At 38.7% G+C, this 23,930-nt stretch overlaps 2 protein-coding genes across 4 annotated transcripts in view; one reads left to right on the forward strand and one right to left on the reverse strand.

The window, feature by feature from the left end:
- LOC134796759 (brachyurin-like) overlaps positions 1 to 23,930 on the forward strand; it is a 519,833-nt gene that overhangs the window by 106,032 nt on the left and 389,871 nt on the right. The window lies entirely within an intron of this gene.
- Positions 1 to 23,930, reverse strand: part of LOC134796701 (semaphorin-2A) — a 415,353-nt gene that overhangs the window by 11,885 nt on the left and 379,538 nt on the right. For all 3 annotated transcript variants that reach the window (XM_063768875.1, XM_063768874.1, XM_063768873.1), the window contains 4 exons: positions 19,727 to 20,003; positions 15,397 to 15,627; positions 13,110 to 13,368; positions 11,326 to 11,480 (listed from right to left, as the gene is read on the reverse strand). In XM_063768875.1, the coding sequence (XP_063624945.1) occupies positions 11,326 to 11,480; positions 13,110 to 13,368; positions 15,397 to 15,627; positions 19,727 to 20,003 (922 nt within the window). The remainder of the gene's footprint in view (positions 1 to 11,325; positions 11,481 to 13,109; positions 13,369 to 15,396; positions 15,628 to 19,726; positions 20,004 to 23,930) is intronic.

The following is a 23,930-nucleotide window of genomic DNA, read 5'->3' on the forward strand; positions in this document are numbered from 1 at the left end:
CCCGAGCTCCACTAGGTACTGCCAGGGTTCGGCATCGGCTCTATCTTGGGTACAACTCTCCTAAGTGCTCATCAAGATGAGTCGGATGACCAAACCATAATGTGCCTTTGTTACACCAAACCTGAGTTCCACTAGGTACTGCCAGGGTACTGGGTCATTTTGCTGAACTGCACGCCGACGTTTCGATTGGCGTGCAGTTCCCATACAAGTTGCAGTCGGCTTGTAGTCCGTCTGTATCGGCCCTAAGTCACTGAAGTTTGTATTAATTATGCTTATCTTTATTTATAATTTTAGCAGTTCCAAGCAATAGTAACACTAAAGGCGCCATTCATTAATTACGTAAGACAATTTTTGCCAGCTTTTGACCTCCTCCAACCCCTATGTAAGAAATAATAAGAATAGGCTGACCCCGTCCAGCCACCAATATAATTTATTTTCAAAAATATATTTTTATGAATGTTTATTTGGACCTGTACAAAGGTACTTGAGCTCGTTTAAGCTAACTCTGCACCGTGTTTGATAGCATAGAGTGTGGAAGTATTATTTTAAACGTCATAATTTCATAGAAATTAAAAAAAATATCGCATCTTTGTGATCTTACTTAAGAACTATGAAAACCCCCTCCCAACCCTTGTAAGAAAAAATAAGATATGTTCGACCCCCCTCCACCCCAAAATCGTCTTACGTAATAAATGAATGGCGCCAAAACTGTATCTCGAACTGAAAATACCCGATTTAAGTTTGCTAACACACCATGACTGATCATCACATCGTCAGCGTCACAAAACATACGAGTAAATTGACCTCCGCAGTAAATATACAGCAAGATTGATTGTTCTAGTAGGTTTTCACAAAAACTTAAGTGCTAAAATGGGAATCAAACCAAGCGAGGTGGGTTGAATCCAAAATTGTACCCACTTTGGTATTCATCGTTGTTAATGGCGTAAGCGCCATCGACATTATTGAACTTGAAAACACCACATAGGTATCGTATTGTCTGAATACCCACAACACAAGCCTTCTTAAGTAGTCAATTTGTATAAGAATGTCCAATATTTATTTATTTATTTATTACTAACGCCATCTGTTAGAGAAAGAAATAATTAACATTAGCACGAATGTTAATTCATCATTTTGCCAACAGATGTCGCTAGTAGTAATACAAAGTGTTATTACTTTATTTTATTTTTTAGGTTTATAAAATGATATTTTTATGTTTGATAACACATCTAGGCATGAATTTAAATTACTATGTTAAATTTCAAACCTAACAGTGCAGTAGTTTTTCCGTAAAGTGTACCACAAGAATGCATAGTTCGTCGATTAGTGATAGGGCTCGCTTCGCTCGCCCTAATAAAATAGTGTAGAAATACCCTGAGTGGTGAAGCTCGCAGCGAATTCTACGAGTATAAGAGCGCTTTGGTATTATGTCCGAGTGTTTTCGTAAACACTCCATAATATGGAGTCCAAAGGAGGCAGTCTATGTTACGAACATTCGGCCCACTTTTACGAGATTCGTCGCTCGAAATTTTATGTGACTATCAAATGGATAGGCCCGCTGCTCCCTGACCCGTTTGAAAATGTATGTCTCCAATCGATATGAATAATTGTCTGTTACTGTCATAACGCAGTGGTAAGGTTTGGATAGCAGTTACTTAAAGACGCGATGAACGTTTTCTTCAATTGTTTAGTTAGAGGTATCATCATATCGATAAGCATTCAAAAGGTTCAAAGCAGAGTACCACAGATAGATGCAATAACATACTTTATAATGACGATTATTAAAAAAATGGCAATTTTTAAGCGCCGTTCTTAAGTTTCTTAACTAATTGACCGAAAACTAAATTTCTTCTAAGTATGTATAACAACGTCATTTGGTATCATTACTTTTATGAGCTTCTAATTTTCTCATACAATGTGGAAAAACAAACGTTTCTACATTGTATTTTGGCGAAATATCAAAACAAATGACTCACCGGTTATTTATCCCATAAATGTTATATTTGCGATGGAAGGTCGTTATTCCAAACACGTTCCAAAGGTGTATTTTTAAAGCAGGCTTTCTCGGTGGCCAGCATTAGGGATGCCGCGGCCGCGCCCTCCTCGAAACTTTCTCGGCGCACCTTTTGATATTCAATATACTGTGGGTCCTAAGCAATCCTTTGATGAGATGTTTTATGCAAAAAACGTTGGGTGCCGTTAGCGGGGCGCGAATAAGCGTTCCAAACTGAACACATTAGTATTCTTAAACCCGCCCGGGACCGCGGCCTCCCTCCAGTTTTGGGGGAATAAAAAATCAATGTTTATTTTCGTTGGACGCGATTCGAATGCTAATTACGGGCATAACTAATTGCTTGTGTTTGTGTGAAGGCGCGATCGTTTTGCAAATCGGCCTCGAATCATGTGCCAAAACGGGATTTCATTTTCCAGCAATTGAAACTTATTATGACAATTGTTTGCGAACCATAATTGTTTCGGTAATGTAAACAGATCGTTAAAATCTTGGCACGATACGAGGAGTAACCGCTACACTGAAACGCGATCCCTGGGGTTAAACCGGTAAACCTAATAATATGATATTTTAGTGTGCTGGCCTTAATGAAGCCTGGAAATTTAAATCCTGAGGGGGTTAAAAGGGTATGGATACAATTACTGACCTAAAATATAGCTATCAATAATAATGTCGGCACTGTTGTGAAAATAATGATGCTACATGAGTTATCAAAGTTTTTAACACGGGCCCAGGTGCTTGCTACATCATATCCTTTATGTGCAGGAGCGATAGAGGCAACTCGAGGCAAGCTAAAGGTGTTACAAACTATAAATTACTTGGAAATTCCGTTCCGGAGCATCGTATCGCGGCGATAAATATTGTTCAGTTTGGTCCTGCGGCGGCATGCACGTCAATGTAGCTGGGCTTTGAGACGCCCAGGTCTTGACAATTTAGACCACCTCAGGGTGCCACAAAGAATACCTAAGTAATATGTATAATCAAGAACACCATGGACTATTTTGTATGGAAATATGCATATAGGTATAGATAGTCGCAATGCGTATTGTTTTAAACAATTGCACTAGATACAACGTAGCAGCCCTATCAATGTATAAGTCCATGATAGAAAAGAATCTCAGATAAAGATATTCGTTGGCCACAGCGCTTAAATAAAGAGCTGTAGTCGTTTCCATTAGAGGCTGGCTCGACGTGGCCGGACTAAATTTTCTCCCGAAAAGTTCGCGCTCTTCGCACAAGTTATGCACAAACTGTGAGCGATCCCATCGATTGCCGAGTAAGCCTCTGTACGTATTTCAGATGGTACGATACCTCAACCATACCTTAGCATATCATTTTGCGCGGTCCGCATTTCATGTTTATGGCAAAACTTGGACTTCATGCACTTAGCCAAATGGGTTTCCGATACTTGTAAGCGCCAGTATCCTAACTGTATCGCTATGATCTATGCATGGGAACTTATTTTGTGAGTTATCGCCTACATTACTTCAATGGCGGTATAAATATTTCGAACTTTAAGCGCTTAGGCTGCAGAGCAGAAATATTGCGTGCGCTAACTTTGTGGCGAGCACTTTTCTCGTAAATAAATATTATGGACCGTGGAACATGTTACAAAGTAGCGTACTTATTTAAATATCAACTATGTATCCAATATGGCGCAGGTAACACCTAATTTTATAGTCGATGCGGTAACCAGGTACTTTAAAATCAGGTCAGCGCATTGTCCATAATTTGAGCGTTATCGAGCAAGCACTACATTTACATCAAATACCGGCCATACACGGGTTTATTGCAAATATTTGTTGGCCATATTATAACAAAATCAGGAGCAGGTTTACGTGAGCAGCACACAGACCGCCCGCCGCTTCCAAACGCTGGTAACTACATTTCAAAACATCAAAGGACACAGCGTTTGGCGACTCTGAGCTTCCATAATTATGTCATCAAATAGCTATGAATTTTCCAACTGTGCGGACTGGGCCGTTAAGCCGACTGTGAATTTTAAATCGTTTTTAATAGTACCGCCGGGCAGCAGGCACATATCAAAGCGTAGCGCGTGTCTGCAATTTGATTTCTTGCGGCTAATTGCTGAGCTTGGCTCGTCGTTGTTTTTAGGTACATGTTGAATATGCGACAACGCTGATTGATTCGTAAGCTACGCTGCTGGCTGTAATTGCTATTGTGTGGAATACCCAGCGATTTAAACTGTTGTTAATTATTTTGTGCCGCAAGTCAGTTAATAAGTTCAATTATGGAATAAATGAGTAGGTACGAGTCTAAAAGAAAAGTCTAACAAACATTTTTGATATTCAGGAGAGTTTACTGGGTTGCTGAATTAAAAAAAAAGACTGACTTAGCTGTAAAGACACCCCCCAACTAACAAAACGGTGAATACCTAAGTTGAAAAAAGTTTTAGAAGACAAACAAATTAGTGTTAAATATCTACCGGGTATCTAAAGATTTCATTTGATACTGTGCAGTCAATCTTGGCAGATGTATTGGGATTTAAAATAGCAATAGAAAAATGGGTTCTACGAATGTTAAACAAGATTAACAAACACACTTTACCTGCTATCCCTACTCGCTAGACTTTAACTACGAGTAATTTCCACCTGAAAAGCTCGTTCTGGTTGGGTGCGTCGAAGGGAGAAGGAGTAGAGGCAGGGCTCCAACTCGGTGGTCTGATGCCATACGCGACGCTACGGGCGTCAACATCCAGGGGTCAATACAGCTGGCCCAAGACAGGGGGGTTTGGAGAGCGGTGGTGAAGAACTGCACTCCTGATGGTCACGACCCTCAGCCTTGAGGAACCGACTAAGAAGAGAGAATTTCCACCTATTTCCAAAATTGCAGACTTAATCAAAAAAGGAAAGTATGTGTAAAAGTAAAGATAAAAAAAATCCTTTGTTTATGACTCTACTTCTAAGAACTTTTTGATTCACCATGCGTCGTATATCGGGTCGATAATTTGGTGTCGTGAAGCTCGACTGTCGATCGATCGGGTTGGTGGCAATCATAATTCTCAGTTTTATTAAAAGCCCTAAGTTTAAATTACCTACTTAATAAATAGCAATACATTGAGGTATCTCGCAACATTCAATTATAAATCAATGACGGCTTTCTCATAATATCGTCCCTGGAACAGTTATTAAGTAACAAATCTTCCCATATTATAAGTTCCGGTGTCTAAGAGGATTACGTACAAGTCGAATAGTTTGGGAGTTCGTTTGTTTATGCGAGGTAATTCAGGAAACTGCGCGACCGATTTGGGAAATTGTTTCGCCATTTGAAAAGTTTACTCCACCCGTCGTACGCCGTAAATTGTATCGCTTCCAACCGGAGGAAACATAAAAGCTATTTCAAATTCTCATGTGTGAGAAGTTGATAATGTACTAACCAAATAAGTATTTAATATTCAGGAGCTTCTTAATGGATGTTATCGCGAATCTGTGCCGTGACATACATTTTGCGAAGGCGCCACATAGTTACATTTCGAGTTCCTATTTAAATGTTGATAGGTGCGCATAAACACAACACACTTTGTTGTAGGGCCTGTGTTCGCCCGATATGCAAACATTAATATGTTCTTCATTTGTTTACAAAGGCGCCCTTGATACTAAAGAGTCTCGGCGTTGACGTCTAACTCGGGGAATTTAATTAACTTCCTTAACTTCTAAATACTCTTAACGTCTTTGATACCTCGGTTCCCTTTCACTGGCAAACACGTGACTGGGTGTGCACAAGACAGACGCTGTCGAACTTTTATCGAGCGGGGAGACGAGGACGTTTCAAAGTTGTAGCAACAGTGATTTAGGCGTGATAAAACAAATGAAATGAAAGGGTAAAGGCGCGTCGCCCGCCCGCGCGCCGCGACGCAGGCCGCAATGCAGGAGCATCACGCGGTCGTTTCTCATTGTCTGGTAGCACCTCGAGCGCCGCGGCAACTTTCCGCCTCTGCCGGTGCAGTTTAATGCATATTATAACGCGGTAAGCACTCAAAATGGGCTAAGCGGGGAGGCAATATACTCGCAGACGCTAGTGCACGAGCATATTCTTTATTGAAAGAGTAAACTGTCCTTTTTCACGGGACGCCTGGAGCTCTTTGTGACGGCCGGAATTTCGTGCAACTTATTTTGCGCTCCAGTGTAAATAATAGCGGCGTAAAGTACGAGAACATCGAGTTTTTGGGGATTTACTTTTTCTTTCTCTTTGCGGTTTAAGTACACGGCGGGAGTATTTATTGCAATGCGCCGGTGGCTAATGCATTAAACACTATTGTCGGAGCCAGAGTAATGAGGGGGGCGTTCGGAACGAGGTAGCGATGCTGTATCGTAACATTGTGTAGATAAGTTAAAGTAATTATTACGGTACGTGGATATAGCTCGGGAGGGAACGTCAAAGGGAACGTTTAAACAATTTAATATTCTACACACAAGCATTTCAAACGCCAACTCAAACGTAGCTCTCCTTTTGGAAAAGTTGTTCCGTAAACGACCCCCCCCCCCCCCCCCCCCTTCGTTAGATATCTACGTGAGTTTAATCCACTCTGCAGTGTTACGGGAAGGCGGTCGGGTTGAAACGATTTTGCTGGGAAAATTGGTGAAAATTGCAACAACATGGGCGAAAATTACCACTTGGAGGCGTTGTTTGGAGTGGCGCGTGGAATTTATGCGGCTTGTGCAGTGTGACGAGTAATGACCGCCTCCTGTGGATTCCACATTAATATGAATTTTCTACGAAGAGCTGCGGTCAGCAAACATAGTCGTTCTTATGCTTGTAAAGCTATAAACCGGGAGCCTTGCCGCTCAATAACATCCAACACCTTTCAACAGCTCCTATTTAGCGCTAGATTTTAATTTATGTAATTACATGAGAACCTAAAGGTCACAAACGTGCACACAACTGAAATGAGGGACTTTATTTTTCAAAGTATACATAGAAAGAGCGTTAAAGCGTGGTGAACGTGAGGCGTCTTATACCTAATATCCTCCTTCTAATAGGTAGGTAATCTGTGGTAACTGGGCCTCAGTGCGGCCGCGAGTCCGGCGAGCCGTTGCCGGCGCGAGTGCAGGGCATAATGTTTCCACTCAGTTTATGCCCAGTTTACATCGCATTATAGGAGTGAGCTTGTACAATCGCGTTACGAGCTAGCTTTCTGTATTAACGCTACAACAATTACCGTTGTTTCATAATAATCAAACATTTACGTTGAATGTATACCTACTGTTATACGACAGGAAGTTCTGAACTGACATGTCTGAGTAAATGAATATGAACAACATGTAAATAGACATTTAAAAGATTCTAAAAGTCTCTGGTCGAATCTCAAGAGCTTTGTGCTCCCTAGTAAGAAAGATACAGTGGACCTCCCTGATCATTTCAATGATCCGGAACAAATAAACAATCATTTTCTTGACATCCCGGGTTCAAACAGCCAAGACATTTCACTATTGCCTTTTTCGAATTTCATAGGCACAGCACTGCAGTTTTCAGGTTGAGCACGGTCAATGAGTCTGTAATATCCAAAATTATTATGGGTTTTAAATCAAATGCTATGGATATTGATCGCATATCATTGGATATGATAATCCTTACTTTGCCAGAAACGTTGCCCGCTATCACAGCAATCATTAACAGAGCTATTTTGACATCAACTTTCCCTGATATCTGGAAAACTGCAATGTTCCCTCCAATGTTCGCGACTTACGACCGATCAGTCCTTGTGTTACCTTTGTTGTCTAAAGTCCTGGAGAAGGCTGTGTACGATCAGGTACTTCTATACTGCGAACTCTTTTCTCTACTGCCAGTAATGCAATCGGGCTTCAGGAAGCAGCATAGCACAAGCACGGCTCTTCTGGATGTCGTGAATAATATCCTTTCGTCTCAAGACGAAGGCTGTGGGACGATTTTGACGCTGCTTGATTTTTTCGTGCTTTTGACTCCATTAATATTACACTCTTACTGTCAAAGCTAGCCTATTACGGTTTTGATAATTCGGCTTTAAAGTTCTTTAATAGTTATCTTTCCAATCGCCAGCAACTTGTAGAGATTAGGAAGTCCAATGGGTTGGTCGTGCATTCCGACGCCCAGCCTGTTAGAAGAGGCGTGCCCCAAGGATCCATTTTTGGCCCATTGTTGTTCATATTATACTCGGCGGACATTGTTAAAAACATCAAAAACAGTAAATTTCATTTATACGCTGATGATTTGCAGTTGATGGTCCCTATTCATAAACACGACGTCGGGAACGCAATTCATCGTATGAATGAAGACCTCTCGAGGATTACTGAATGGTCTGCGAAAAATTCCCTAGCCTTGAACCCAGCTAAATCCAAATTCCTCGTTCTTGGAAGTAAAAAACAAATTTCTAGTTTTATGCAGTGTGTCGATAATATTCAAATTGCTGGTATTCCAATTGAGCGAGTATATAAAGCTCGTAATCTTGGTATTTTAATGGATTGTCACCTTAGTTTCGAGGAGCATGTTATGAACACGGTCCGCAACTGTTTCTATAGGCTGAAAGTGCTTTACGGGATGCGTCAATTCATTTCTGTAGACCTGAGAATAAAACTTTGTGAAGCTCTGGTACTGTCCAAATTTAATTACTGTGACACAGTTATCGGCCCGTGTTTGTACAAGAAAACTCAAAAGCTGATCCAAAGGGTTCAAAATGCCTGTGCCCGTTATTGTTTCAACATACCTCCTCGAACATCGGTTTCACCTTACCTATCGAGTGCAAGGCTGCTTAAGATGGAACATAGGCGACACCTTCACTTAGCTTCTCTTCTGTTTGGTGTAATTAAATGCGGCAAGCCCACCTATCTTTCGGAAAAATTACTTTGGCGACAACAAAGGCGGACCGAACGTAATACAGCTAACCTGAAGCCGCTCATTGCCCCGAAATATAAATGTGCTGCATTTCGTGGCAGCTTCCGGTTCCAAGCTACCAAGTGCTGGAATGACTTGCCACCTCCTATTAGAAACTGTGGTTCCAAATTCGGTTTCAAACGGAAACTGCGTGAAATACTTATTAACATTCAAATTGAATCTGGACCCGCTGCACATTAGTTATTTTTATTTTTATTATATATTTCTTATCAAAATATCGTTAAATAAATCACAAAAATTTAAATTATTTTATTTTAACGCTTTCGTTTTATCTTTATGCCATTTTTTTCTTTTATGCTGCTTTTAAACTCGAAATAACTATTAATTTGTTTTTCACTTACTTTATTATTATGTTTTTTTTCTATATATATATTTATATTTTACTAATATTTAATGTCACTCCCTAAGGCCTTGGCAGAATAACAGCGTTGTAATTTGCCTCGTTTGCAAATTGCAACAATATGCTGAGACAGGGCCTTTTCCCTACGGCACACATTGCTGGACCCAAGTGTGTATTATTTTATCTGTTTTATTTTTTTGAATGTGTACATAATTTCTTTGTTTTGTTGTTCTAATTATCTTATTTCTTTCATCTTATTGTCCTGTGTATGTGTGTTTTATGGAATAAATGTCTTTCTTCTTCTTAAAATATTATTTTTCAACTTAATTAACGAAATCCTAGTTGTTGTCTTCTATGTACAAAAGCGCTGTACCGATTCCAAGCTTATCTCGAATGCACAAAAAAGCTAACGTTCATGCTTTTAGTCAATAAATCGCAAAGCTGTCAAAAATTTAGAAAACGTCCGGTATTTTGCTACAAACAATAATGTTTTAATCGGTTTTTCACGTTTTCAACTAAATCCCCTGCTTCATAGCCGTGTGCGCGCAACCGAATGGCATCCAGACGAGAATCCAAACGTCCAGCCGTCACGTGCTAGACGAATTATGGCCTTTGAGTCACTTTCGCCTCCACTTTTTAATTTCCCTCTGCGTTGCCGTTTTTTAATTCGTATGCTTTTATGAAATTTTATGTGCTACCGTATCCGTGGCAGTGAATGCGGACTTATTGTTCGTGGCTACTCCTTTTGGAATGTGATTGTGCCGTGCACGGGATTGGCTGGAGAGCTCGTTCCGTGACGTTTGCCATACACATACGCGCGGGGTAATTGCGCGAAAGTATAATTGGTTTCATTCCAGCTATGCTACTGTGGATAGATTTATGCAGTCATTGGCTGACGCTCTTTGTTTGCACCGGTTGAAAAGGTGTGTTTACATTCAATACAGCCTTAATGAGTAGCAACATTATTGTGAAGTCTGAAACCGCATATGTATTAATGAGACATATGTATTTATATTTTATAATGTAGGGCGGTTGCCATATTTAAGGATAGTAATGCTCAGATAGTAGACGTCAAACGAGTATTATAGTGTGTTTCAAGCGGAGTGCTGAGGTAAAGGGGGACTAGAATAGAGTTAGGGAAATAATAGGAGAGCGGCTGCACAATGTAACGTGACTGGCTTAGTGTTCTAGTTCAAAACTGAGTGTGCACCTTAAGTGGTAACTACAAGGAAAGTAAATAAACCATACTTAGATCGTAAAACAATCGATTATCGCTTATTGGAGGCTGTGCAAATACTTAGTGGCAACATTGGAATAAATATTTAATTGTTTAATTTTGATTTAGATATATTTTTATTACATGTTAATTTAGTTTTGTGTCGTGGATTTTATAATATTTATTAATTATTTTAATGTATGTTTAGTATGTAGGCACTAACTCTTAAATGTAGGTACTTGTAATACTAACAATTTTATGGACCTATGCAGTCTGAAATAAATATATTGAATTGAATTGAAATATGCGCAATATAAAAGTATGTTCTCGAACCTTACACACATAAGTGCAACGATCGCTACAAGAGGTACAGTCACCTGCAATAATATGTTACTCATCGAAGGCCGCAAAAATATGTGACACGCTCTTATGGCTCTACAAATAAGATCGTGTCAGATATTATTGCCGCCTTCGTTGTGTAACATATTATTGCAGGTGACTGTACAAGAATAGATTTTATGTCCTCAAAACTGTATAAATGATCAGATTTCAATATTTCAATTTGAAATAGAAATAGTTTATTCGTGGCATAAAGAACACAGGCGGCAGGCGGGCAGGCGTGGCATTTGAACTTTAGAACCTTTAGACCTTAGCGAACTCGGCACCGATGACTGGACAGAAACAGCTTTGGACAGAGTAGCATGGCGGTCTTTGGTGTCGGAGGCCAAGATCCACTTCGGGTCGTTGCGCCACAGCAGTAAGTAAGTAATTTCCTGTACTTACTCTTATGTTCGATTCCCACTTATTTTAACGACTTCTTCGCAGACGAAGCATGGCAATCTAGTGTTTAATAGTTATTGGGGATCTTACTTGTGCCAGCATAGTACACGGTGTAGTCGAGCTGGTGGCCCATCATGTCGACCTTGACGCGGTCCACCACCAGGCGCGTGAAGAACAGGTCCCTCTTGTAGTAGATCGGCTTTTCGTTCTCGTGCGATACCGCTGTGTCCATGAGTGGGTGTGATCTATTGAAATAAAGAATGCTGTTAACTGAAATTTCTACACTTTTCTTTATTAGTTTCTGCTAACTATTAGCTTTAGTGGGGAAGTAATTACGGTATTTTTTTTAAAAACCGACTTCTTAATTTCAGTAATTACTTAAAGATTGTAGGTGACAACGGATGTGGCAGTGATAGGCACTGGCACATTCATTTATTTATTTATTTCGAATCCAGGGGCCGGATAAAATATCAAGTAAATGTAAGTAAATATGGAGGTATGTTGACTTGATAATAAGTCTTGAAAGTAAGCATATTTTGATACGATGACAATATAAATTAGAATTGATATCCATTTATTCAAGCAATTAATTAATTCATAAATAAAGTCGATGTGAATTTACTGTCCGGTAAGAAGAAGTCCTAAGATAACAAAATACAACATGCATCTTGCAATCTTCTACCTTTGTTTATGGTATTGATCGTGCCAAGACAAGCGCATTGTATAGAGATCGAAACCTTTGAAATCAGCCGCCACTAGAAACTGCAATATCTATTTGCATTGAATTGAGGGTGTCGAGAAGTGTTTCGCAACATTGTATATAATATAGACTCCCCATGATAATTTCACAACAGGAGTCAGGTGGTATCAAAGCCGACTCGCGAGCGAGCGGAAACAACCTCGATAAACATTGTATCAGAATCGACCCCCGCCGCGCCGCCAGACAATCACAGTGTCGCACGACGCAAATGTCATCAGATAAAAGCCTTTACTCCACCGTTAACAACAAAAATACTCATTCATTTAATTAAAACTCTCACTCGCATGAATAAAAAATTTATAAATTATTTTACGCCAGACTGGTTCAGGTGGAGTGTTAAAATCTCGACGTTTCCACATGAGGATCGTGAAAAAGTGGGAAAAAAAATAATTGAACGCTCTCGGGGTGAGAGCGTCGGATAATTAACAGGACGTGTCGTCAGATAAAAGTGTCTGTAGATTTCAATGAGCGTGGAATTCTGGGATCGCGGAGACCGGCGGCACTCGTGTTCCACGTTTTTAAGTGACGATTTTCAACTTTGTTTACGTCCGACTCTCGGTTACAATAACCGTGGCTTTTGTTTTTTCCCGCTCGCCGGCGCCCGACATTTTTGCAAATTAATTAATGGTCGTTGTAAAGTTTGCCATCCGTAGAAACTAAACATTCTAAGTGTGCGTGTGTACTTGTTGAACAAGGGCTTTGTAAACAATTATGTACGAAGTAAACATGTAACGAAGTTTTCCGATACTTCATACATGTAAATATGTCGCGATAAATTGATTTAGCTTTTCCTTCACGTATTGACGTGTTCGTAAGAATATTTATGCAAATAGATGGCAACAACATTGTCAACTGACCTCATTGAATTTAGAAATGAATGAAATCTCGCCATTTATCAAAGAGGAAAATTTTAATGTTGTCACTCCCATCTTTACATGCTTAAAATACTTAGCCCCTTGTCGAATCAAAAAAATGCCAACACTGTCAAAAACTAAATTAGGCATCACTCAGATTATTTTGTAAATTAATTTTTAACACGAAACCCTTCTGCAAATCTTATATTAACATTATAAATTGGAGCCAAAGAATATCTGAATAATAAAGCAAACCATACCTAATAAAATTGAGCACAGTATCCGGCAGCGAGGACGTGTCATTGACACAAGTTCCCGGCCTCGGCTCGGGCACTCGGCTGCTGATCACCGGCAGCCAGGCCGAGCTGGACGTGGCCTGCTCCTTGAACTTGCCCTCGAAGGCCTTCTGGATGTCGCCGATGGTGAACGTGCAAATGGCGGAGCCCATAAGCCCGGTGGAGGCGGTTGTGAACACGCCGTAGAAACGGCTGTCGTCGCCGGGGACCTTGTAGATGCTCTCTGTTAAACAGAAAACAAAAGGTGTGAATATGAAGTGATTCATGACATACCTAAGACTATTGTAAAATTTCAGCCTTATATATCGGGCCGTAAGATTGATATTTGGATGCTACGTCACGCCACAAAATATTGTGTGCAGTAGGTACCTGATTTTTTTATGTGGCGTTTTCTGGTGATATATGTCCACATACAGTTTTCTAACAAGTTCAAAGTAAACATATTATTGTTTTAATCGTAACACAAAGATATATAAGAAAAAGGAGCAACGTACCTATGGATAATGGATAACAGAATACAAAACCGACAATATTTATGCCATATAAATGCCGTGTTAAAATGCGAATGAATAATTTAAGTGTTCGATAGATACTAAATTAGTATACGGCATACAATAGCGTACAACAACTTTAATTAGTGATATTTCCTGCTATAATTAAAAGCCTTAATAAGGTTCCTTAAATTATGATAATAGCTTAATTGAAATGGCACCTGTCCTACAAGGAACAAAATGTAGCCAGCTATAATCTATTCATAGTTTAGTTAGTGGGTCGGAGCAGTGGCGAGTACTAAACTACTGTAATTGTGGCCCCGAACTTTACACTTCGCTGTCACTAAAAGTTACCGAGACCATTTAAATTGCGTCTAGAATTATAAATGTCAACAGTGATTATTAACAAATGTTTGACTGGAATTTCAAAGACAAATTAGTCTTACGTATATTTGTCTGAATTAAATATTAAATGCAAAATTAGCTTGAAGGTAGTTTAGCTAATTGTGCCTAGTTAATATTAATGTTCTGTACATTAAACATGAAAGCCGATTTAGATGAATACTTGCACGGTTCTGATTATTTTCACGGTTGAAGACTAGAGAAAATAATGACACGATAATGTGTGAGAATTATTGTAATTACTTACTAAAGAACTTATAGGTAGGTACTTACAACGAAGAACGGTTAGAGGTTAATAATTTAATGTATGATTGATGTGTATATGAATCACATTGATATAATATCATATTCTGCTGAGCTAGTTTGTATTCAAGGTATTATTTACCAGTAAAACACAATTTCCTTCCGGGTATTTCGATCCTGTAAACCCAAAATATTCTAACAGCATTTTGTGCTAGTCGGAACACAGTCAAAGCATGGAAGCTTCAAAAAGCAAATTGAGACTTCAAAAGGAAAACAGCACAGACAGTTCAGCTTCTAACGGTCGCGGCCCCGTGGAGTAGCCATGATTCAGAGAGGCACCCAACTCTGCGGGGCACAAACATCCCCACGCCGAAAAGAACGATTACACGACGCTCGCGTAAACGCTGCTAATGGCGCTTGAACGGACATGTAAATAACACACCTATAGCAAATACTGAGCACTTGAGTGTTCCTATTACATTCTCATGAGTTATGCAGGGAATGTAGCGGGGCGCGTGAAAAACCGTGCCGGCTCCCGCCGCCTTTAATATTGGATGAACACGGTCTGCGAAGACCGGAGCGCCAAACGAATCGGCTAGACTGTTAGAATCGTACACTTTTGAGTTCCGAACTGAATGTTTGCTTGAGATTCACTCGCTGTAGGGATTAGGTGAGGGTGTTTACATCCACGGCTTTGTTAGCAAACTAAACTACACGTTTGTAAACAAAAGGCTGTACTATACACTTACTTTTGTTTAGCGAGCTTTCTATTTTTAACGTTGATTAAATAGGAAATCCCTGAATTCTTTTAAAAATATTTTTTGTTTAACTTTGATTATTGTTTTTATGTATTTGAGTCGTATGCACAAGAGATTTCAAAAAGTGTTAACATAATAACTTTAGTCATTTTGCGTAGTGGTAGTTAAAGAAACAAATAAAGAAATCTTGCCATGAGCACAGCGGCAGCATACCCTCAGGCTCCTGCGACCTTAACTACTTCCTAGTAGCTCCTTTGGGCTCCTGCACAACACTAAGGCTTGTTTCAATACTTTCAATAGACTTATTTAATTGTGCTCATCTGTAACGAAAGTTCCCAAAAGTATTTAATAACTCACGTATTTCATTAAAGTAGAACGGGAACTCCCCAGGGATGCTGCAGTTGAGTCGCGCCTTGAGATACGTCGCCCAGTTCTGGCTGAGGATGTTCTTGCCGCCGGTGTCGCGCTTGCAGACGCGTGCCACGCGCGAGTAGACCGCCTTGCCGCAGTTAATGTACTCCACGGCCGTCTCGCGGAAGAAGAACAACACGTACTCGCCGACGTCGAAAGAGCCAACGAAGTTCGGTTCTAGAAATAAACGAAGAGTTATTAGCTGTTATGTAGGGAACTGTTATACAGGGAATACGCAGTAAAAGCAACCAAAGAAGCGTGAATAACAAGACCACAAAACGGTTTTTTATACTGTATTTATAGGTAGTTACTAATTTATTTAATTTTTAATTCTAATGTTGTTTAATGTAATTTAATTGTTGTATGTTGTTCCCAAATAAACAGTCTGGAAGTACCATATACAAAAAATATCTAACCAAAATAATAAATGTCATATTCTTACGTGAAAGCAGTTCGCTCTTTTTTCGAATATATTACCCACATAATCAATTAATCAGGTATAGACTACTTAGTATCAAAATTAGTACTGTATACCGAAAGATATGATTTTGCAAAATTTTGGTAGTATAGATTCGTGACAATATTTTGTTAGCTCGTAATTTGTGAGTTTGGCAAATATATAATATGTACTCGCTGAAAACGGTATCCAATAATTGGTTTAATAGACTGTAGATAATTCGAATTATTAGCACCAACTGTGCCACTATTTCCGATAGCTAGTTGGATTAGCTACAAATTTAATACCATAATTATTAGAGAAATTCACTAAATAAATTTCAATAATAACCTCAATATAATTTAGACAATAACCGATTTCATGTATTCGGGACAGCCGTTCCCATGTTAATGTTGTAATATCAAATTGCTGTTATTCGATGTGACGTGCAATAAATATTAGATGAAACGGCGGGTGTCGATTATGTCATAGAAAGCGGGCGGTGGGCGACATTAATAAGTGCTTATTAGTCGCCGTAATGAAATCGCCACGCGTCCTGGATTACGAGCACACGTTCCCAGTCAATATCTCTATATTCCCATTGTTCACTGATACTAAATCTTATACAATATGCTTTGCTGACTGCAAAGGATGTAATTTTAAATAAGGATTCCGCGAGCGTCTGCTAATCTTTTAAAATTATTACGGCGATAAATTTGGCTTCACCGTAATTAATAGTTTCGATAAAGCCCGAGCTATTAAATTGTTTAATGAATATGTTGTACGTGGTGATCTATTTCACAGTAGGTATATTATTTAAATATTAAAGTATAAACTTAGCAGACTTCAGAAGTACCTTCTTCTTTTGTTAAATGTAGGTAGATATATCGATTTTGTTAAAATGTAAAAAGGATGGCCCTCGATCATTCATTAACGCAAACCACTGAACTCAGCCAACTACAATATTTAGGGGCATCACGTCCCCATACGTAAGTAAGCTCTCTTGCAAAGGACGGATTTTTAGAAATTCAACTCTTGTGAAGGGTCCTAATAGATCGTGGGATTCGTGCCGGGGGAACACATTTGTATCAATTTTGACAACACATTTTGTCTAGACGTATAATAAACAAGAATGTTAGTCAGATGATTATTAACAATCACTGTTCATGTTCAACCATTATTATGCTTCATTATACGTAGGCGCCACAATTGAAGCCTAAAATATTCTATATTGTTATTCGAATGTAGCAATGATTGCGCAATCATTGTTATTTCATAGCATGTTCAAATATTAGGCATTGTTTGTTAGAACTAAAAATGTCCAGTGAACTTGATTCAAATGGAGTTTGATTTTCGGTATTGTTTTATCATCGTTGGAACAGTTCGTAAAACTAATTTGTTTAAGCATGTGTCTGGTGTAAAAAGTGCCCTAAATTATGTTGTTTACAGATATTAGAGCCTTATTACTTAACATAATAAACAGAATTAAAGACATAAATCCATTCTGCAGGTTGAATTAATGGGTAATTACGGTCGTATTACTCTGAGGTTAGAAGTTATTATTCCTGAAGGCAAATTTCCCTCGCAATATTAAATACAGCACGTCGCCTTAAATAAGACATGACCAGGTGCAGGGGTTCCAACAAAGTATATTATGTAGTAAAGATGGTAATAACAGTCATAAAGTTGATGCTTTCAACGAGTTACTTTATAAGCATTTCGTTAAAATAATTTGAAACAACATTTTAATTTTATACTTCCCAAGATAAAGGGAGAGTGTAGGTATAACAGTGTGTGGTTTTAAGCCTTTAATCCTTAATTAATTTAATAAATTGGGAGGTTTCGTATTATATTCGAAAATGTAATTCACCGTGAAATAAGGTACCTAAAGGAAGGAAGCAGTATTCCGATGTGTAGGAGTGATAATTAATAAGGAGAGCCAAATCGAAATTACAGCCCGATTTGAACTTTAAGATACGTCAAATATTTAGTCTAGATACGATATGGGTCGGATATGTCAGTTGCAAGAGTGACGTTTCTTCAAACAAAAACGTCAGTTTTGACACCGACATATCTAATCTATATCGTATCTAGACGTAATATTTGACTAATCTTAAAATTCGAATCGGGCCGTTAGTGTTGAAAATGTGAACGAATACAAATCTGACGGAAACGTTGTTAATTGAAAACGCTACTGTAATCCCTGAAATACGGCCAATAAAGGAACGGGTGTAATGAACAAACTGTTATTAACCGACATTAATGGAAATTAAGCGAATTTGTCGGGTTGTCATTTCTATGCTTTTATTGTGGCACGAATGCCAAGCGGGTAAAGATTATAATTCGTGGATAGTGAACCTAATTTTACTGTTTGATTAATGTTTGGAATCTGTTTCCAATGCAATTTATTTTTTTCTGATAAGGGGGCCTAGCCAAGTGACATTGTGGAAATGATCACGTGGCTTTTCGTACGCATGTCATCGCGATACGTTTTTACTTTTCGATATGCGCTTGTCGACAAACACTTAGAGTCAGTCCATGAAAAGTCTGCAGCGGATTTGATAGCAGACGCAGTGCTCGTGTTATTTTAAACGTCAAACTTCTATGAAATTATGACGTATAAATGACACTTGCACTGCGTGGGCTATCAAATCCGCTGCAGACTTTTCTAGGTCCGAGTCTATCACCTTGGACGCCCCAGATCAGAATAAATATAAGGATTCTTTTAGTAAGTATACAGTATTAGTAAAAATTGTCTGTAGATAGAATAAGCGGCCAAAAATACTCGAATTACTATCATCCGAATATAAAATTGCTTTACAAGAATACGAGGTTTTGACTATTGGGCTTCATAAAGTAATCATTAAGCGTCATATTACGAAATAATGGAGTGCTTTTGTGTCTGAGTATAAGATCTTTTCGTGGTCACTTAGCAGTGTAAGTACAACGTCACTAATAAAACATTATATATGTAATTAAATGGAAGGTATTTTTTATTAAAGAAGAGTTTAAAATATACATAATTAAACTAAAACTATCCTGGTCTAAACCACATAATAGTTATTTACGATACAAGTGCGGAAAAGAGTTTTAAATCGACACGAGTTGCGAATTACCTATTCGCACGTGTATCGTACAACGTTTTACAGTACACATGGCCCTTTAAACTTTTGACATACGCACGAAAAGTGCTATTTTACGCACTAGTGCGGGAAAATAGGACCATATGTACTGTAAATACTAATTAGTTAATCTGATTAACATAGGGTGTTGAACATCAGTCATTTTACTGACATGAAATCTAATTAGTGTGACTAGGTAAATATTATTAACTTTAGTTCGGTACAGTACAATTTCCTATAACTACATAAATGAAATGAAAATGAAATGAAATTTATTATTCATAACACACAGTTATAGGTCAATACATAATGGGATTATTTTACATCGCTTATTCGATTTTAGATATACAATATCCGAATCCATGGCGTATGCTGAGCATAGATAATTTGGGTCGTCGCTAGGGATTACTCCACGTCACGCATTTATTGTTTTGTAGTCGAATTAACCCTCACTCGATTATTTACTAATACCATTAAGGATAATGACATGATGTAGTCGCTCGCTTAAATCTAAATGTCATTGTTTTATAAAGATATCGTAATCTGATTTAATATTAATGACGAACATCCTTAATAGCTTTGTTCCAGATGTTTCAAAGTTATTGTAATATTATACAAAATAAATGGCAGCAATCTTTTCAACCATTTACTACAGTGAACACAAAATGCAGATCAAAATAGCAGATGACCGTTACGAATAATTTTAAAATGCACTTACTGTCGAGCCATTTGGAGTCATACTTGAGTGTCCTCTTGAACGCAAACTCTTGTCGTCCCGTCGTCAAATTATGCAGATCGGTTCTGAAGATGACTGTATCGGCCTTAGTGAACTCCGCGTTGGTGCCGGAGTAGAGCGCGGGCAGGTCACCCGGGTTCCCTCTCTCGACCCACAGCGCCGTGGAGTTGTCCGCCGGATCGTACGGGCACTTAGCGACTCCCATCCCGATGCCCGGCACTGGGGTCCGCGCGTGCCGCGGCAGGTGAGTCAGGTTGGACTGCAACAAAAAAACAATTTTATTTCTATTACGTGATCACGTCCTAGACGTTACCTTTGTTGTGTGCGATTTGATTTCTCTATTGAGAGATAAAAGATAAAACGGAAGGTCTCTAGCGATCGTTTAGTAACCCAATATTTTCGCAAATGGTTTAGGTATTTTTGTATACCTATGTTATTTTAGTCTCTCCCTTCTGCTAAAAGAATTTTATATAACTAGGTAAGTTCGACTACCTAATTTCCCTAAGCGACACTGAAACGGGAAAAATATTTGAATTTTTAAGCGTGAGCACTTCGATTTTATGCGCCATTAATCTAAAACACTTGTAAAAAGCATACCGTAACGAGTGGATTTATGCGTTTCAAAGTCAGTAGCAGCCAACTGGCCCCCGGTTTGCTCGACTCAACAACACATCTGCTATTAATTTTCAAAAAATTTACGGCCGCTTCACTTTCAACACGATTTATTAACCGAAACTTATTATTTTGAAGCGCTCGAACATTTTTCCGGCATCGCTCGGTCCTCCGGAGAATTCCTCTATTAGTATAATGCGATGGGTGGCGGTACGGTTTTCGAAATTATCATAAAATTACTAAATGTAGCATAAACGTGGGGGTGGGCAGGGCGGCCGTCGTCGTGGATTGAGACTTTATGTAAATTTTAACGACGCTGCGACCATCGGGGCCACCTGTGACCCGGCCCCCGCGCCCCTCGGCGGGGCACCTGTCGAAAACCTATGTCGTTTTTATTTCAATAAGCCGAGGATTAAATTAGGCATGCGAGGACGTGCCGCGCGGCCGCCTCTCGGGAAAACAACCGCCTTCCTTGTTCCTTACACTTGAAACCGATGGGACCCCCCTCACTTATATTAAGTTCCTGTAACGGCTATAGGACGAAGTGTTAGCAGAGATTAATACTAGCTGTAAGTATTGATTATTTTAAAAGGATGACAAGGCACTCAAGGCGGTAATTTATTTTGTAACAGATTTGCAAAATTAATTGTAGACAACTAATTACATATATTACAATGTTTGACAATGTAAATGCTTACATTTTTCTTTAATGTCTGAAGCTTATTAAGCTTTATACTCTTTCTTACGAGTGCTTAAATAGTATTATTAATAAAATCTAACAGATTAACAAAGTGATGTAGTAAAATAACGGTCGACGACAAAACCCTTGTTTGCTTTGCTTTAACTTTCAGAACACCGTTTGTTGGAAAACATTGTCCGATTCTAGGCACTAAGTACACCGCATCACTGCTTGTATTCCTAAACACTGTAAACTCGAGTGCGAACTGTAAACCCCGCTGAAAACCACAGCAGGCGTTTACTTTCAAACTGACTAGGGCTGTATTATTTTCCCTTGCGTTTGGGCGCCATCCTAAGTCCAGGATAAACAAGCAAATGGATCGGTCGGAGGACCTCCCCTTGTAGAATAAGAAAGTTTGTCGCCGGACCCGCGAGCGCCCCTCATTAGGCCTTTTGCTTTTGTTTATTTACGAAATTAGCATCTAGAAAGCTTTTCAGTGACGGAACGGAGCGTTCGATGACGTAACGACGTAGCATTCAATAAAAGTTGACGGTCGCCGGATTTACATCTTTGTTGGGTTCGCATTTTAATAACGTTCCATTACTGGTTTTATTGCGGTCACATCAATACCTTCCTATAACGAATATTTATATCAGACTGTACTTCATTCGCAGGAGTGGAGATTAGAAAAAAAAGAACCTAACTAATGACACGACGCCCTCTCTGCCCGATTCGAACTTTAAGATACGTCAAATATTACGGCTAGATACGATATGGATTAGATATGTCAGTGTCAAAAAGTGACGTTTCTTCAAACAAAAACATCACTTTTGACACTGACATATCTAATCCATATCGTATCTAGCCGTAATATTTGACGTATCTTAAAGTTCGAATCGGGCCGTCGTCTGTCTTCTTTCCGTTAGTTTCCTTTCATAGTCGCAACTTCGCATAAAAGAAAGATAACTTTTAGATTACCTAGCTTACAAAATACTTGCACTTCTATTAACCGAGCGAGGAAAACAACAAAGTTTAAAATAAAGAAACAACCGTTAAACACGTGACAGAGAAAGAACACATCAATATAAATAAAGTAGTTGAATGGTCTAGCGTATAACTCTTAACTCTTACTAACAGGAGCATTCGAACGTATACTGACATCAGAATGATGTTTGAACATGTTATTTAGTTATCGTGCGTCTTGCCCGCGCCAATACATGTACGGACAAGTACGAGAGAAATGCAGGATAACTAAATAATGATTCAAATATCATTCTGATGTCAGTTTCCGTTTAAATTGGCCTGTAATAATGAATACAACGTGAGGGCAACCACTCAGGTATATAGCCATACCTAAAGACAGGGGAGGCCTTTGCCCATCAGTGGGACACAATATAGGCTACTATATAGGTAACATTTAAAAATATCAGCTCAAACCCATCTTTAACAAAAAAGTATATAGTGAAAAATGCCACTATGCAAACATGAAGTGCAAAATATATTTTAAACGAGCAGTTTTACAATGTAAAACAGCGGACATGAGATGCTCGTAGTTGGCACCTGGAGATACGTCCATGAAATACGACAATGGCTTCCCGATACAATGTGAATACGTATATCAGGCGCAAGAAACTTTGGAGAAAGTCGCTGTAAATGCTGCGCAAGCTGAACAACGGAAATTTCATTCAGTTTTTGTGTGAACAGCGGGGATAATGATGACTTGTTACAACGAATGGCTGTTGTTTTTACTGAATGTTGCCATTGTTTATGTATGCTAGTACAGTATAATAGTAGCGGACGAGACTGCGCGTCAGAATTATCTATTTTTTCACGCCACTGTTCGGAAATGTGGCAATAGATGGTCTAAAACCAAGCTGGAAAGTAGGCAATAGCTGTAGCACCTGAACCACCACTACTACAATGTTTCATTGTTATCATCATCTGTCATTGGTGACGGTTCGCTATAGCAATGAGTATCATTTAAAACATAAAAATCAATAAAAGGTCTTTTTTGGCGCAACTTTTACCTTCAAATATAAAATTAGATTATTTATAGGACCAATTTCTTGACTAAAAAAAAAAAGAAATGTCAAAACCATTCAGTTCATTTTTTTACAATTATCCATTCAGTTCACGCTTAAGGCGTTTTTTTACTTTTATAGCGGTTTGTGTTTTTTTTAGCAAAAACGCTTCTAAGTTTAGAGTGGGTTTGAAGCAAATAACAGAAAAACGCCTCTTAAAAGTGATAAAAAAGTAAAAAAGGCGGGATCTGAAAATACTTACTGAATTGGATAGTGTAAATTGTGTTTGACTAAAAATACTAGAAACACGTATCTACGCTCGCTATAAAAATGAGTTCTTCTATACTCTAAATCATAATTAGATTCCAAAAAATGTTGCCACTCTTAATTAATTTAATTAATTTGTTTGTAAAATAGTAAATTCCTATTTATAAATAAGCACGCTAAGATAATTTATTTATTGGTAATTTTACTCCTATGATTTAAAAAAGTACTATTACTTACTTATTTTTACATAAATACAAGACGCGCTAGTAAAAAGTGGCAACATTGTCTTACTTTTTTTGGAATCTAATTATGATTTAGAGTTTAGTGAAGAAAATGATATTCTTACGCTGACGCCTACCGAAATTCAAGAGACAGCACAGGCAGTGGCTAGTAATTTGCTACCAGAGAAATCGCGGGCTAGTACTTATAGTTATGCAAATGTATTCTTATTTCCTCGCAGTAGTCGTGAAAAGCACTATGTAATGCCTCGGCCGGAAACGCTAAAGATGGACTCGTATTATTTGAGGGCCTCCACTAACGTGTCGGCCCTCAAACGCACTCGTCCATCTTTTAGCGATTTTCCGTCCTCTCCTACAATGTACTATTC

This window comes from Cydia splendana, chromosome 14, assembly GCF_910591565.1.
Source record: "Cydia splendana chromosome 14, ilCydSple1.2, whole genome shotgun sequence".
In the NCBI taxonomy this organism is placed as follows: domain Eukaryota; kingdom Metazoa; phylum Arthropoda; class Insecta; order Lepidoptera; family Tortricidae; genus Cydia; species Cydia splendana.